The 15,263-nt window shown below is 40.2% G+C and overlaps 3 protein-coding genes across 4 annotated transcripts; 1 reads left to right on the top strand and 2 right to left on the bottom strand.

Moving 5' to 3' along the window:
• Nucleotides 1-336: 336 nt before the first annotated feature.
• taf13 (TATA-box binding protein associated factor 13) lies at nt 337-1,231 on the top strand. Of its 2 annotated transcripts, none has more exons than XM_020635353.3 (2): nt 337-440; nt 569-1,231. In XM_020635353.3, exon 2 carries the CDS (start codon nt 573-575, stop codon nt 945-947), a length of 375 nt encoding a protein of 124 aa, XP_020491009.1. In that variant the 5' UTR covers nt 337-440; nt 569-572; the 3' UTR covers nt 948-1,231. The 2 variants fall into 2 exon arrangements, with proteins under 2 accessions (XP_020491009.1, XP_020491010.1); XM_020635354.3 differs by having other exon boundaries at nt 346-440; nt 572-1,231.
• Nucleotides 1,232-1,774: 543 nt separating this feature from the next.
• tnnc2.2 (troponin C2, fast skeletal type, tandem duplicate 2) lies at nt 1,775-5,060 on the bottom strand. Its single transcript, XM_020635299.2, has 6 exons — nt 4,955-5,060; nt 4,045-4,096; nt 3,545-3,688; nt 2,928-3,042; nt 2,673-2,809; nt 1,775-2,195 (listed from the first exon to the last, which is right to left on the bottom strand). The coding sequence occupies exons 1-6, from the start codon at nt 4,955-4,957 to the stop codon at nt 2,164-2,166; spliced, it is 483 nt and encodes a 160-aa protein (XP_020490955.1). The 5' UTR covers nt 4,958-5,060; the 3' UTR covers nt 1,775-2,163.
• A 1,376-nt stretch (nt 5,061-6,436) lies between these two features.
• Nucleotides 6,437-12,275, bottom strand: LOC109985113 (troponin C, skeletal muscle). The gene is made up of 6 exons (XM_020635376.3): nt 12,172-12,275; nt 10,169-10,223; nt 9,862-10,005; nt 9,626-9,740; nt 7,607-7,743; nt 6,437-6,889 (listed from the first exon to the last, which is right to left on the bottom strand). Exons 1-6 carry the CDS (start codon nt 12,172-12,174, stop codon nt 6,858-6,860), a joined length of 486 nt encoding a protein of 161 aa, XP_020491032.1. The 5' UTR covers nt 12,175-12,275; the 3' UTR covers nt 6,437-6,857.
• Nucleotides 12,276-15,263: the final 2,988 nt, after the last annotated feature.

The raw sequence follows: 15,263 nt of genomic DNA on the forward strand, positions 1-15,263 counted from the left end.
CTTGTTTTTCTGTAAAGTTGCTTGCAAATATCGTCAGTCGCGGGTTGCGGGTTTTTGGGCTTGTTTTCTAATGTGCAGTTGCTTGTTTGGGCTTGCTTTGCTCCCTGTATGAACCCCTATTCACTCCCAACTCTCCACAATAAAGCAAAACACAATCGCAACAGTTAGGATCCGTCCACAACTCTGTTTCCTTGGTTAGCCCGCCCGCCCGATCTATATATGTTATCAAGTGGCCTCTATTTTACACAATTTGGTAGGTTAGGTCACCTGTTGGGCTTTATTTTATTTTCTGAGGCGCCAGCTCGCTTGTTTTGGGCTTGTTTCCATACAGCTGGTTGCTTGTTTCTCTCGCGAGATCTGGCAACACTGTTCCGCAGTCGACGACACAGAGGAGGAAGTCAACACAGACGACAGACTGTTGTGATCCCGCTCTGAACAAGGTACCTGTTTCTCTCCAGGTTATGTGTTGTGTTTATCGCAAATAAAGAAGAAATATCGCCAGCACAACGTTAAAGTTCACGCAGCTCTCGTCGCTTAGTTACACCAATATTTCCGTGTGTTTTTTCAGCAGAATGGCGGACGAGGAGGACGAGACCGGCTACGACGAGGAGGTGGACGACGGGTCCACTGGTATGGACGTCGGCCACGGGAAAAGGAAGAGGCTCTTTTCCAAGGAGCTCCGGTGTATGATGTACGGATTTGGAGATGATCAGAATCCTTACACAGAGTCCGTGGATATTCTGGAGGACCTCGTCATTGAGTTCATCACCGAGATGACTCACAAAGCGATGTCGATCGGACGCCAGGGTCGCGTCCAGGTGGAGGACATCGTTTACCTGATTCGTAAAGACCCCAGGAAGTTCGCCAGAGTCAAAGACCTCCTGACCATGAACGAGGAGCTGAAGAGAGCCAGGAAAGCTTTCGACGAAGCTAATTACGGATCATAACCTGACTACAGGACAAGACTTCTTATTTAGCGTTATATTTCTTCATCTTTTTTGGTCTAATGCACACACGGTCATTAACCTCAAATTAAAATGTGCTCTCAAAACTTTGTGGAGAAGTCAGAGTAACACGTATACTATTCAACTTTGACTGAAATGCTATGCTTTTGTGTTGGCATTGCACATATAGACCTACACTTGGTTGTACAGTTCTCCTTGATTTCAGAGAACTTTGTTTATTGGACCTTTTAGAACTCTTTTTTCAAAATAAAACACATAAAGTAAAACCACTGTCTTCTGTTTCTTCTTATTTAAATGTTGCTGGTTTTGTAATCTGAAGGAATGAATACAATTATATGAATAAATTGGTTACCCTTTCAATAGAGAATAAAAAATAGATAACCTCCGGATGTTATTAACTGCATGATGACTTGAACACATCCAGGGTGTTGATCTAAAATTCAAAGTGATATGTTCGAACAAAAACGGACGAGATTTGTTTTTGTCATGAAACACTACAGACACGTTTAGGACAAATCAGCGAGGAGAGAAAGGGACTGATTAGGTGCGCAAAAATCAACATACCAAAAGATCCTCACAGGAGCTTTAATAAAAAATGATTTTCTTTTTTTATCCCATTTGTGACAGCAGTTACTACAACTGATACTCAAAAAGTCTGCAGTATCCTCAGCACATCTTGTAGTCAACACAGAACTCGCTGTGTTTCAAACAAAATGGACAAAAAGAAGAAACAAACAGATTTTATTGAATTCCTCAAAACAATTTTTTTTTACACAGACCTTAAATATAACAGACCAACTACAAGTGAGCATGTGTTAGTTAATTTATTCTGTTAAAGCAAATTACTTTGTACAGTGACGTGGTTGTATTAATTGGTCTAAGCAGCAGGTCACAGGCTGCCTTTCTATCTAGACTGCATCTAGATCAGAGCTTAACCAGCAGGAGGGTGAGTCGCTGATGATAACACAACATGTGCACCTAATTTCCACATTGCATCCATGGGCTTTCTTCTAGCGCACTGGGAAAAGGTGTAACCCAGCCAGCGACCCACCATTGTTTGTCCTAGCTCTCTGTTGAGGATGTCTACAAGGATGGAGAAGACAGGCGGTGAATTGAGGTGGACAGGAAGGAGGACGGGGAGCAAGGGGGTGGTTTGAGTGTAACAGGGAAGGAGGAATGTCCATGAGTCTTTCAGGTTTTACTGCACATTCTCCATCATCTTGAGGAATTCTGGGAGAGGAAATGAAAAGTTTGAGTTACCATCATGATCAACGTCAGCTGCAGAAAATCCCAACAAGATTAAAATGAACTCTACACTGGATTCTTTTTCATATTTAACATAGGTAGTTCAAGTAAAGCAAATCATTTCTTATAAATGTTCTGTATTTTGATTATAAAATGTGGCTTAGATGGTCATTATCATTATTTAATTCCCCAAATGTACAAAAAAAGTGTAACACTTTGAGGTAACCAAAACCTGAACCAGATGTGCTTTAGCAGACCAGAAAAGGGGAAATATGCAAGGACTGCTACACAAGTATTTGAAAGTCATGACATTTAAATTCAAAACGTAAAATAATTGGATTATCCAGGCTAACCTAGAACGTCCTAATCCATTTAATGTGAGTTTTAGCCTAATTGTAAAAGGGACCTTTTTGTGTTGTAGTAAAGTATACTTAAAAATAATCGCCATCATTATGCATGTACCGTCAAAGTCGAGCATGCCATCAGCGTTTTTGTCTCCATCCTTCAGCAGCTCATCAATCTCGTCCTCTGTGATGGGCTCGCCGGTGCTGCGGATGATGACGGCGAATTCCTCTCTGTCGATGTATCCGTCACCGTTCCTACGAAAAAAAAAAAAAAAAGACAAACGTGTGCACAAACAGCCAATTAGAATTTAAGAAGAAAACATGAGTGTAGCTTTCCTGAACCAAGGTCGATGCAGGGACACGGTGAACTCACTTGTCGAACACACGGAAGCATTCTGCCAACTCTTCCTCGCTCTTGCCGGCCTGGTCCTCCTTTAGCAGCCTCACCATCATGACCAAGAACTCCTCGAAGTCAATGGTACCGCTACCTGAGTCCAAGAAAGGAAAACATCACTGTTTAGTAAAGTCAGTCTGACCAAAGGCCCTTTTTCTTGCGCTCCCTTGAGGACTAGGTTCATGTCTTTGCGCAAGGTTTTACGCATGAAACACTAAGATGTCATACTAGAATTATGCCCCGATTTGTTGTTCTGAGATAAAACCACGATAAGGACAAAAACAAAAAAGAAACTTGTCTGTTTAGAAAATCCAGTAGGCATTGAACTGTTTACATTACATGTAGAGGCTATGTTGTAATCCATTACAATACACAATGTCAGTGGGGCCTTTATAACCGATACTTTATGCACACCTGCCCCTTCAATCTGCACTAACTAAGGCCAAATTACAGGGGCTTCACTTTTAAAGAATGTCTTATACATTAACTATGTCTGTATGAGCGTGTGTGAGATAACTATAAAGTGTAGGTCTAACTGTTTGCTTGTGCGTAAAACACTGATTGTGCACAATATGATTGCATATTTCATTGCTAACCGTCCTCATCGACCTCCTCGATGATCTCATCCAGCTCCTCTCTTGTCGGGTTCTGACCCAGCATCCTCATCACTTGACCCAACTCCTTGGTGCTGATATCACCGCCACCGTCGGTGTCAAACATGTCGAAGGCGGCTTTGAACTCTGGAAAATGAAAGTTGGAAGAATTGTTATAATTATTGCTCTGTATTAAACTCCACAAAATAGGTCTGCCTCGGTAGCCTCCGAATAACTGCTCTGTCGTTTTACTACTTATCCCATTGCTTGTTAAAATACAAGCATCACGGAGGTTGACTACAGTAAGGGGACCTACTGTGCCTCCTGCCTTCAGAAGCTTATTCTAACAAAACAAAAAAATGCATAACTGGATGGACTACTTCATGTACAGCAACTACACGTGTGAACCAGTAAGGCTGCCAATTTTTTTCAAAATACTCAAGCAATCCTCTTCATTATTGGGTAGAGTAACGACATTACTGAAGCTTGCAGCAAGTACTCACCAGCCAGCATTTCCTCGCTCAGGTAGGAGCGGGCCTCTTGTTGCGCGTCAGTCTGCAAGAAAACAAGGGCGCACTCTGTCACTTCATCATTCACTACATTCTTTATTCGGGTTTATTGATCATATCAGTTAAACACTTTGGATTGAGAATTTACAAAGCGCCAAATATGTTCCATAATGATATTGCTAATATCCATATGGGCTGCGCTTATGAAAAATATATAATGGGAGAGTAAAATACCATTAAGCAAAGTAACATTGTGACATTTGAGGATTATTACGTTACTCCTACGAGTTTTCTACAAATATTATTGCATTTATATTTCTGCATGATCATTTCTTGTGATTGGCATGTTTTCATAAGTCATGTGATGCAGCATATAGAGTAGTTGCGTCTCCCATGGACTCTTCTTGAGCTTGGTGTAAATTAGTCCGGCTATTTCAGGCTCAACACATTAGGCTCGCTGTATATGGCCTGCAGACATCCAATCCCTGGAATCTGACGCCTAAGCAGAATCCGCACTTTAGCAGCTGCCACCCATCCACTTAAAGCAGCGTAACTTTGTACAGCGATTAGTGCATGGGCTTTTATTAAGGCATTTAGTTTAAATAAGCTTAAATAATCTTTTAGATGTTTCCTCTAAAATGCAAGAATTTAATACATAAACACATGTATTGTTCTGCATTTCATAAAATGTAACGGGAAATAAAAAGATAAAGATTTTCAATCTATAAACAGGGTAACATGCTGCTCCACAATACAGTTTTCTGTATTAAAGACTTCATATGCATTAATTACTTAATCAATAAAACTCAATTCACATGCTCCCTTCCTAATGGTTAATTGCTATTGGTTGGTTTACAAAATTGGAACACTTCAACTCGTTATTTGCACAATTGCTTGCTCTTACCATGTTTGTGGATTAGCTTTTCCCCCCTAAATATCCAAGGAAAAAAAAAGCCCAAAGGTGTGGTCAATCCGCGTGTACCTCAACAGAGAGACTAGACGTCAAGTGAAGGTTCAGACACACTTTAAACGGGACAGCTAGGTCCCGCCCCCTGTCGCTCACAGGCCCTCCAGATTTAGTACCGTGAACTTTTAGGGTTCTGGGGCCACTGAGAGCCAATCAAATTTTGGAGAGGAAAGCTCTTGATTCTTGAAGTTACAAGTTTAAGAATTTAAAATCGGAGTTTTTAGGACTTAAGTGAACCAGGTTTAATACACAGGGGAGAATGGAGATGATACAAGTTATAACGCAAAGTTTTTTGGGGTGAGTAGATGTGGTGTAGAAGATATATTAGTCTGTCTTCTGTTGTGTTTAAACTGAGGTTATTAGAGTTAAGGAGGGCCAATCTTACAAATGTAGAAACAATTCATACTGGATGTTAACAGTACTTAGAATGAACATTTGAATGCATCATGCTATGGCCTTGAAATAGACCCTTATAGCAGCTGGTGGTGTCATTTCTTCAAACTACTGTAACACACTTAAAAATACAAAAATGAAATAGGCCTAATAAAATTATAGATCATCCAGCATGCAAAATGATGAATCCTTTTCAGGCCTTGTAAATATAAGACTATGGTCGAGGATGGGGAGTCATAGCTTTGAGGTAGGTTATGGGTTTTGTGATGATGGCGTTTAAATCTAGGCCTGAAACTTAAAACCCGGACCCCATTCCACCATCCCCCCAGCCTTGCTCCCTTTGCCTACATGCCCTGAATAGCAGGCAGATTTAAGACTGAGAGAGGGCAGGGACTTGAGGTAAGAACCCTCACGTCTTGGTGCCCTAAACACGACCTGATGCTCCTTATTTGGATGGAGGTTCCTGGAGGGAGGGCCCGATGGGAGAGACAGAAGAGACAGGAGAGGAGGATAGGATGCTGAGGAAGAGAGCAACCCTGGAGAGAGGGGAGGGATGTGGCTTTTTGAGAAGTTGTAGGGGGCTTGCAGGCTATATACCCAAAGACTGATTTAACTCAACTGCTTTGCAACTGCCTCAAGCCTCTTATACCGACTGGCTGCGTGGCTTTGCCTCTCATGCTTGGGGGAATTGATTCCTGTGCTGGGAGATGACTGCAAGAAGATCAGTGATCAGTACTTAGGAGAGAGACAATTGGAAGAGATCATTTTGAACTGGATATCTGATCATTTCCTTGATTACTGCAGTTTTCTAGGATTAAATGAAATAGGGAGGTTGGTAAATAGTGCTATCTAGTTCAACATGGAGGCTAGCTGGCTCGGGACAGGGAGGTCAGAAATGTGTTTGTTTGTGTGTCAGGGAGGATTTTGTTTCTTATATGTCAGTGTGAAAGTGGTAATCCAAAAGTCCCAGAGAAGGCCACCAAAAGATGAGCCGAAGCAACGAAAAATCAGACGAGATAAGACAGGTCAAGATACAGGAGAAAGCGGATTTATTTGTAAAGCACAGAACAAGGTGTAAAAGATATCAAGTTCTTTAGAGGAGGGGTCGGTCTAGGAAGAGGAAGGTGTGGGTAAGAGCTATAGGTGGTGTTGCATTTCTGGAGAAACAGCAGCTGCCAAGAGGACAGCTGGCTGCTTTGCTCAAGGAGGCGGTCTGGGGAAAGTGCCTTCGTCTTAAAAGGTTTGAACGGATATTTATAGATATCCCCACCCGGCTTCAGGGTTTCATATGAGAAGGGGGCAGTGTTGGGGGGGGGGGGAACTATTTCTATACTTGTATCTTTTTTGACGTGTCAGTAGCTGCATCACAGGTTGTTTGTACAGGGCCTCTTGCATTGAGAGGATTCTCTCTGAAGACGGTTCATTAGGGAATGTAGAGGTGGTGTCATTACTGGACGTTCTCCATCATCTTCAGAAACTCTGGAAAAAAGAAGAGATGAGTAACAGTCGATTAATCAACCAACCGACCAAGCCATCATGTCCAAGTGTACATGCTGTGACTGTCATCCTTTCGTCTTCTTCAAATCCATATTGTAATCGGAAACTGGTGTTTTTTTTAGTTATTAACGGAGTTAAACCCAACACACCCACAAACCCTCTAATAACAGGCAACTGAACAACATTGTATTCACTAACTTGTAAAAAAGGAGTGCAGAACATCCTTGTTTTTTTTTTATTTAAAGCTGGCAAATTTAAAGTCCAGTTTCGAGACCTCGTTGTCACGTTTCTCCGTTCTTGTTTAACTTTTAAAACCGTGGCAGGCCATAATTGTGCTGAAAAACATCACTGGCTTGTCTTGTGTACTTCTAGTTTGTTGTCAGTTTAATTTGAAATCATAACTACTATTTTATTTATTTGACCTTTATATAACCAGGTTTTTTATGCATTGAGATCAAGATAGCTTTCACACAATGAACTGGCCAAGAGAGTTTTAAGGCAGCTGAGACGATATTATTTTTTTACTTCAGCAACTCTGTAATTAAAAAAAAACACTCAATAATTTAAATATTTCCTCCTTTTTCTGTTCATACACATTTTTATTTTATTTCCTCCTGATAATATAAAACACATTTGGAACCTCTGCATAGCCCACAGTTGTCAGAATCTCCTCTTGAACTATGTGTCGTCTTTTCTTACCGTCAAAATCAATCTTTCCATCTTTGTTGTTGTCTGCTTCCCCGAACATCTCATCAATATCTTCCTCTACCACCGGTTCTCCAGTGAGATGAAGAATATCTCCAAACTCCTCCCGGTCAACGAAACCATCTCCGTTCCTGGGAATTGAATTATTATATTATTATATTCACTGTGTAAAAATTCTGTCATGGTGTCAGAGTTTCTAAACGACCAATATCTTTCCTTTAGCATTTCTGTACTTAAGATTAATGTCAGTATCAGACAATATACATATTATAGCCTCCATGATTTACAGGTAGTTTAATTCTAAATAAGAATAGGACTGATGAACAGTTTCAGGCAAACACTTGTCTTCTTAATCACTGACATACATCTTGCTTATAATGGTTGTAAATACGTAGTACCTTATCATTATTTTTATTTACTCCTATATTCTAATTTTATTAATACTCATATGCACGTTCTTCCTGTTGTCTTTTACTGCTGCAGCACTTGAATTTCCCCACTGGGGATCAATAAAGGATTATCTTATCTTATCTTATCATGCATCACTTTGGAAAAGATGCCATGGTAAATATTTGGTCAAACACTTCTCAGGTTAGGTCATCCAAGAGAAAAAGAGCCAATTAGTGAATGTAGTAACATATTTACTCTCCTTTAGCTATTTTTTTCCCTCCAAGTTCCTGAGTTAGATATGTCGCTATGAGCAGTGATTGAAGTGGTTATATTTGTTTTTTAAAGTCTTAAAATGATCACAATGTGGGTGCTGGATAGCCTAGCGGTTATAATTGTTCACCCCATGTCCAGAGGGCTTCAGTCCTGGAGTGGCCCAGGTTCAACTCCGACTCTCTGCACTTTGCCACATGCCTTCCCCATGCTCTCATTCGATTTCCTGCTCTGTCCTATGTCCTATCCTCCACAATAAAGGCATACGAATACCCAAAATATCATCTTTAAAAAAGTGTAACACGATGTATCATATTGAAAGTGAAAAGCCTTTACAATGAATAATCAACTAAATCTGCAGCTTTTAGCAAAAGAGTGCTTTATTGTTCATTTCAGCTGACTGGCAAACGACTTGAGTATTTTGGCTAATTATCACACTCAGCACCCTCATTGCATTATTTCAAAAGTCTTAAAGTCCAATTCACACTACCTGAGGAACCCCAAATAGCAGACGGACAGGATTTTCTCAAACCATTTCCAGTCTTCTTTGCAAGCTCAAGTGCCTCATTAAATGCCACTGATTATGTGCAATGCTATATCGTGTTTGTAAAGGCAGATAAAGTACTGACCAACTAATCCACACAAATGTAAAGTCCTCAAACTACCATGGGCATTTATCATTTTTCTAGAGATGTTAACAACTCAAAAGTTACAGGATAATATCCCCATCCTTTGTTGACAAAAGAGTAGGTGTGTTCATTTAATAATAAAGTGTTTTTTACAGGGACTTGTACAAAGAAAAAACTGCTTTAAACACCAAAACAAAAAGCGGATGGAGGAGGTTTCTTTGTCAAAGCTGGGCCTGCTGTGGAGTGTCACAGTGAGTCTGCCACCTCATGGATACTGTAAGTATTCTATTATTAGAACTGTGATATGAAACCATGGCTACAAAAAGGAACAAGTATTGTTCTCTCTGCAGGGAGGGAAGCTTGTCCCCTAGCTCACACTTATTTTTAGCTGACTTCTGAATGAGGGTGCTTCATTTAGCTGGGAGTGAGTTGTGAGCATGTGGGAGTACTGAGGTTCAATTTTCTTTTGAATCTGCTGCCTCTGCGTGGTTAAAACTGTTATTTCAGGTTAAAGCAGAAGAATTACTCGCTCCAACAAATTAATCACATAAATGTGAACAAGTAAGTATCAAATGCAAAGACTGGATTTAGTATCAGATATTGATAAATAAAGATTGGTTAATGGACATAAACACAGGCCTAGCATTAAAGTCCAGCGCAGCATTTAAATCTTAACAACAGTGGCGTTTGTATTTGTCTCTTTGGCAGTTTTGTACGAACATACTTGTCAAAAATGCGGAAACACTCCGAAAGCTCTTCTTCGCTCTTTCCAGCCTGGTCCTCCTTTAGCTGCTGCACCATCATGACCAAGAACTCCTCAAAGTCGATAGTACCACTGCCTGAGGAGGGGAGGAGTAAAAGTGAGAAGTGATAGCAGTGAAACTCCTAAAAAACTATCTTGACTTCATCAAACAGCCTTTAATGATTTAACATCTTGTTTCATAATGATAATGATCTCACCATCCTCATCCACCTCCTCAATGATGGCATCCAGCTCCTCTCTTGACGGGTTCTGACCCAGCATCCTCATCACTTGACCCAACTCCTTGGTGCTGATGTCACCGCCGCCGTCTGTGTCAAACATGTCGAAGGCGGCTTTGAACTCTAGACAAGAGAAGGAAACCGTTTAAATGAGAACAAATCTTCAATACGAGAACTCTTTTGCATTATACCATTTTCAGCTGCTTCTGAAGCACAAATGACAGATTCAGTTTGTTTTATTACAAACTGCAGGAGGTCGTGATGAAAAGCAGTGGAGGAAACTGACCTGCAATCATCTCCTCAGTCAGGAAGGAGCGGGCATCGCTTTGTGCGTCAGTGGGCTTTAAAGAGGTGAAAAAGAAAAAGGTTTAGAGGACGGAGGTTGACAAAAAGAAAGGTTACTATTTCCAGATATATTCACCTTCAACCACAAAATAATGTCACTTAAGGTGTAAGTGATGGCCACATTAACAGAACAGGAGTTGACCAGTGATGATGACTGCAGTTCAAAGTGTGAATAGCATTTTTAACATTCACACCATCACACACAAACACATTCGGCTACTGCTGACACACTAACACACAAGTATCTCATAAACTGCCTCTCCTTCACTCGTATGCTCGAGTTACTCAATACTCATACTCAAGCTCAGCTTCTCCACAGAGCCAGACAAAACCAAAACAGAAACCCAAAGCCAAACCAGAACTTTCATTAATGAAGAGACAGCCAAAGACTGGAAAATGCCCTGATGACTGGTAAAACAAGAGTCTTTATCTTAAGTGGAAATTAGGCTCCGACCGATATGAAATTTAGGGGCCGATACCGATATCATTATTTGGAAGAGAATAATCCAATTCAGATACATTGGCTGATATCTTTCTTAGATCTATCTTTGATCGGTATAGATAGATATAGAAATATAACTGTTTTGCCTTGATCCCTCTAATGCAGTTAGCAAACACTTGTGGAAAAGATATATAATGAAGTCAAGATGGTCGCTCTGGAGAGTGACAATGCTTGTTGTGATCCATATAGCGCCTTCTGCTGGTGACAGCCAGTAAGAGAACTGCTAGTGTAATTCAATGATACTCAAATGAAATGCTATTTAACTGGTGAATAAATCTAGTAATATCAGTGCATCTCTGCGTTAAAATGAGCCGATATCGCTAGTCTCTGGATATGCTAATATATTATCGGCCGGCCGATAAATCAGATTGGCTCTTGTGGAAATGGCAGCTCATGAAGGGGCGCACAACAAAAGCAGGTTTTCCCCACATGTACAACTTTGTATTAGCACAAAAACATCAGGAGTTTTTAAAGCTTTGGACTTCACATAAATGCTGTTCCAATCTGATCCAACAATGTTTTCCTTTCTAGTTAGCATCTCTATGTAGACATTTTGTCAGATGATAACACAACGACAATCCAACACATTTTTTTCCTTAATTATGCAACTTTCCCTTTTTGTGTCATGTTTCCTTGGGGATAAAGTTCAATCTAATCTGCGTTTTCATATTTCTGTTTGAAACAGCAAACACCAATAGGCTCTCTCCAACAAGAAGTTAGCAGAGCACAATGACAGAGCACTTGAAGCCAATAATATTCCCATATCGTTATCATATAGACCCCCTGTTCCATGATATGTAAGGCAGCCGGACCAAACAATGCCAATATGGTGACGTATGGAAGCTCTTCCATTCGTTCCACTCATTAGTTCACTTCAGAGCTATTTTTAAGGTGAGACTTGGGAGAGGATTTGAAAGGGATTTTCTCAAGGTTAATTTCCAAACTTAGGACATTCAGGAAAGGCAGAATGTGGTCTCACTTTACTCAGCTGTGTGCTTTCTATCTTTAGTGTCGCTCCCTTCAATCTTAATATCAATGTTATTAAGTTTAAAGTTACAAAGTGATGGAGCACAAAGGCAGCGTGAAAGCTTTCCAGGCTGTTAACAAACAGCAAAGAAGAGTTATAATAGTTAGCAGAAATCAAAAAGGAAAAATAGTATAGATTTTCCCAAGTTTTCACAAAAAAAGAAAAAATGTTTCCAAGAGATAAAACACTACTTTAAAGAGTCCATCTGATAATCCAGCTGTGCTACAGATGAGAACTTGCTGGGTGACCTCGGCTGAGCAGAATGAGTTAGTTTATCCTTCAAATAATAATGAATCCATCTTCTGGTTTTTATCCTCATGATAAAACAAAAGCAAATCCTCAAAGATAAAATCAAAACTCGTTTTCTGAAGATGTTGTTTCCCTTAAACCTCCGTCTCTGTTTTCAGTTTCTTACCATGTTGGCCGGCTGTGCTGAACGACAGACACCAGGAGAAATGACAAACGTCTAAGAAATAAAGTCCCTGCTATAAAGTCCAGGTAGCACTGCGTCTGTGCTCCCCCATATGTACCCTCTCATCCTGCCTGGCTTTTACTGAAAATGATGAGGATTGGACAAGAGGCAGCCAATCAAAGCCAACTTTAGTGTGTGCCCTCTCACAATTGTCCTGATGGACATCCCCTTGTTTGGCACACTGTCTAATCACCCATATTTAGAGAACAGACAAGCTCAGTGACATTTGTCCAAAAAAAAAAAAAAAGAAAACACATGGCTGGAGGTTATTTTGGCAGAGGATCAACTAGGCATTTCAGTGCAGACACTTGATTTCACGTACTGGACAAGAACCAGAGCGCATGCATGCTCACACACATCTCATACTAGAACTCACACACACCGATTAGCACCTCCCTGCATGCACAGATTCACAGTGTCGATTAGCCATCTATCTGCCCGTCTCCCTGTCCTCACTGCAGCTGACTTGCCCTTGCACTTATGACATCTGTAACTTAAGAGGTGTGTGAATACACTGGTGATCTGACACAGCTGTGTCCCATCTTTAACCACTTTCTCACTTCCCTCAACAAGAAAACAAACAAAACACCCATATAGCTACAAATTGGTAACCAAGAATAGGTAAGTCAACCTTTATAATAAAGAGCCAAAGTGAAGCTGTAACGTATGGTTCATAGGTTAAACATGATGCAGGATCTCATTAAATCTTAATTGATAAATTGGAGACCAAGACATATAAGACCGGAGTGCTCCAAGACATTTAGGGCTCAAGACCAGATCAAGACCAAGACCAAGACCAAGGCAGTGCGAGACTGAGCCAAGACCAAGACCATAAATATCACAGAAAAATCCTCAACTTGTGTGCAGTGGGCGTGTCACTCACTTAGACCGTAACACTGGCAAGGTTGTGGCCGTAACCGAGGGACAAAAATTCTGAAGGAATTGACGTTATTTCTTCTTTTAGAAGGGGCATTTCCTTCTACTCACAGTAATGATATCAAAATACAGTCTATCTTGATTTAAAATCCTGAATCCGCCCAGCCTGAGACAGAGACAAGACCGAGTAAAAATTCTGTCAATTCCGAGACAAGAACTTCAAAATGAAGTCTCGAGACCAGTTTCAAAACCAAGGCCGATATAGCAGGCTTAGTCATTTGGCTTACTTAGAATAATTTGCCAAAGGCTGTTTTTTGTTTTTGAAAATCAACTTTAATTTGTTTGTTCAATACTTTTCTTTTCAGCGCCCTTTAAAGCTTTGTTGTAGATTTTTTTTGCTGGCTGTAAAACTTCCTGGAATGAATACTAAAGCTTGCATATGACATAAGCAAAGGAGACCATCAGCAACCAGATAGATTATTTCTATATTCTATATATATAGAACAGGAGGTTTCTGCGTCTCTAGCTTTAAATGCAAGTGAGCTGTGTTTGATCACTCCTCATTCTGGATGGGCTTGGGTGGCTTGGGCTTTCTTGCACCATGCCCGCCTGTTAACAGCGGAAAGGCAGAATCAGACTGCAGAACAAACACCTAGCTATTGGAGAAAAAAATGTTTTTTTTCCCCTTAAACAAAGAAATAGGAAATTATACAACCAAGTTGAAACCTCCGTGTTTGAAAAAAGGAAGCCATGCAAAGTCATTCAGTTAGTTGAGTGTCCGCATGAGGCTGGCTGCAGATGCACCGGAAGTCATACACACCCCATTTAAAAAAGCTTGTTTTTACATGTTTACAGCCTGGTACAAAAACAAAATAAGGTCTGATTAGCTAATGTCTCAATTATAACACACTGTACAGGGTTGCATTTTTTGATAACTCATCTGTTTTGATTTTATGAAGGATGAGCGTTATTAACAATAAGGCGTGTGGCTGACCTGATTGACAGGTGGCCAAAATGTAATGGTTTGTCAAGAGGCTTAAAACCCGCCTCAGCTCCAGCTTTCAGCCCATCGTTAGGTTGACTGAAAGTTAGGCTGGGACAGGATTACCAGCATGGCGACCACCATCGATGAACACTCCAAAGCCCCCTGCAGTAACAGATGGGTGATGACACTCAGGCTCCGTCCATTAATAGTCTATGGAAACAACAAATGGAGTGCATCTAAATAATACAACCAAATACACAGTTTGTTCACATACTTTTAAAGTGACACTTCCAAGGTCTTTCTGATCTGATCTCAGGATGTCCAAAGCTATCACAAATCACTGTTAGAAAAACAAGTCAGTCACATGATTGACAATGCTTTGGTGTGATTTAGGCACAAAATAAAACTACCATTAATTTTTTGATTACAATGATTATTTTGGATGACGTTAAAATGTTTTAATTTGGATATAATTTTCCATCATACACCACCTGAATAGCCATATATGTTCATTTTTAAAAGAAGGGAAACAGAATATAAACTGTTTTCTTTCCAGTCCAAGTTTTCTCTTCTCATAACACTCACACTTGGAAAGGATGTTTTTTTTGTTGGAAAACAGGAACTGCATGGATACAGAAACATGTTAGCATGCTGGTATTAGCATTAGACTCAAACGCCCACAGTACTACTTCTTTTAGGGTTGTTAAAAGCTTTGCTGGGACTCAAATCATTTTATCATGTTAAAAAAATACAGTAATATTCTCAGATAGCAGTCTCCCTCTCATTCAGCTCTATTGCAGATAAAAAAATCACTTTAGTTGGACAAAATATCTTTGAATCAAGCCTTATTGAGGTAATGAAGCAGCTGTAATATCAACTAAATATAACATGTAAAGTTAAAAATGTCCTGTTCAGATCAAGAATAATATGTAATGTAAAAAAGATGATAAGAGGCTTTTCCTTTTTTTTTTTTTGCCTTCAAGGATAATACAGCTGAAGAGAGACAGGAAATGTTGAAAAGAGAGAGTGGGGGGGTGACATTTAGCAATGGGCCAAGGTTGGATTCAAACCCACGGCCGCTGCTACGAGGACTACAGCCTCGGTACATGGGTTGTGCAACATAACCACTACAGCTAGGCATTTTATTTAATGCAGCATGATTGCGTACCAAACA

The sequence above is a fragment of the Labrus bergylta genome, chromosome 12, assembly GCF_963930695.1.
Source record: "Labrus bergylta chromosome 12, fLabBer1.1, whole genome shotgun sequence".
NCBI classification, from domain to species: Eukaryota; Metazoa; Chordata; class Actinopteri; order Labriformes; family Labridae; genus Labrus; species Labrus bergylta.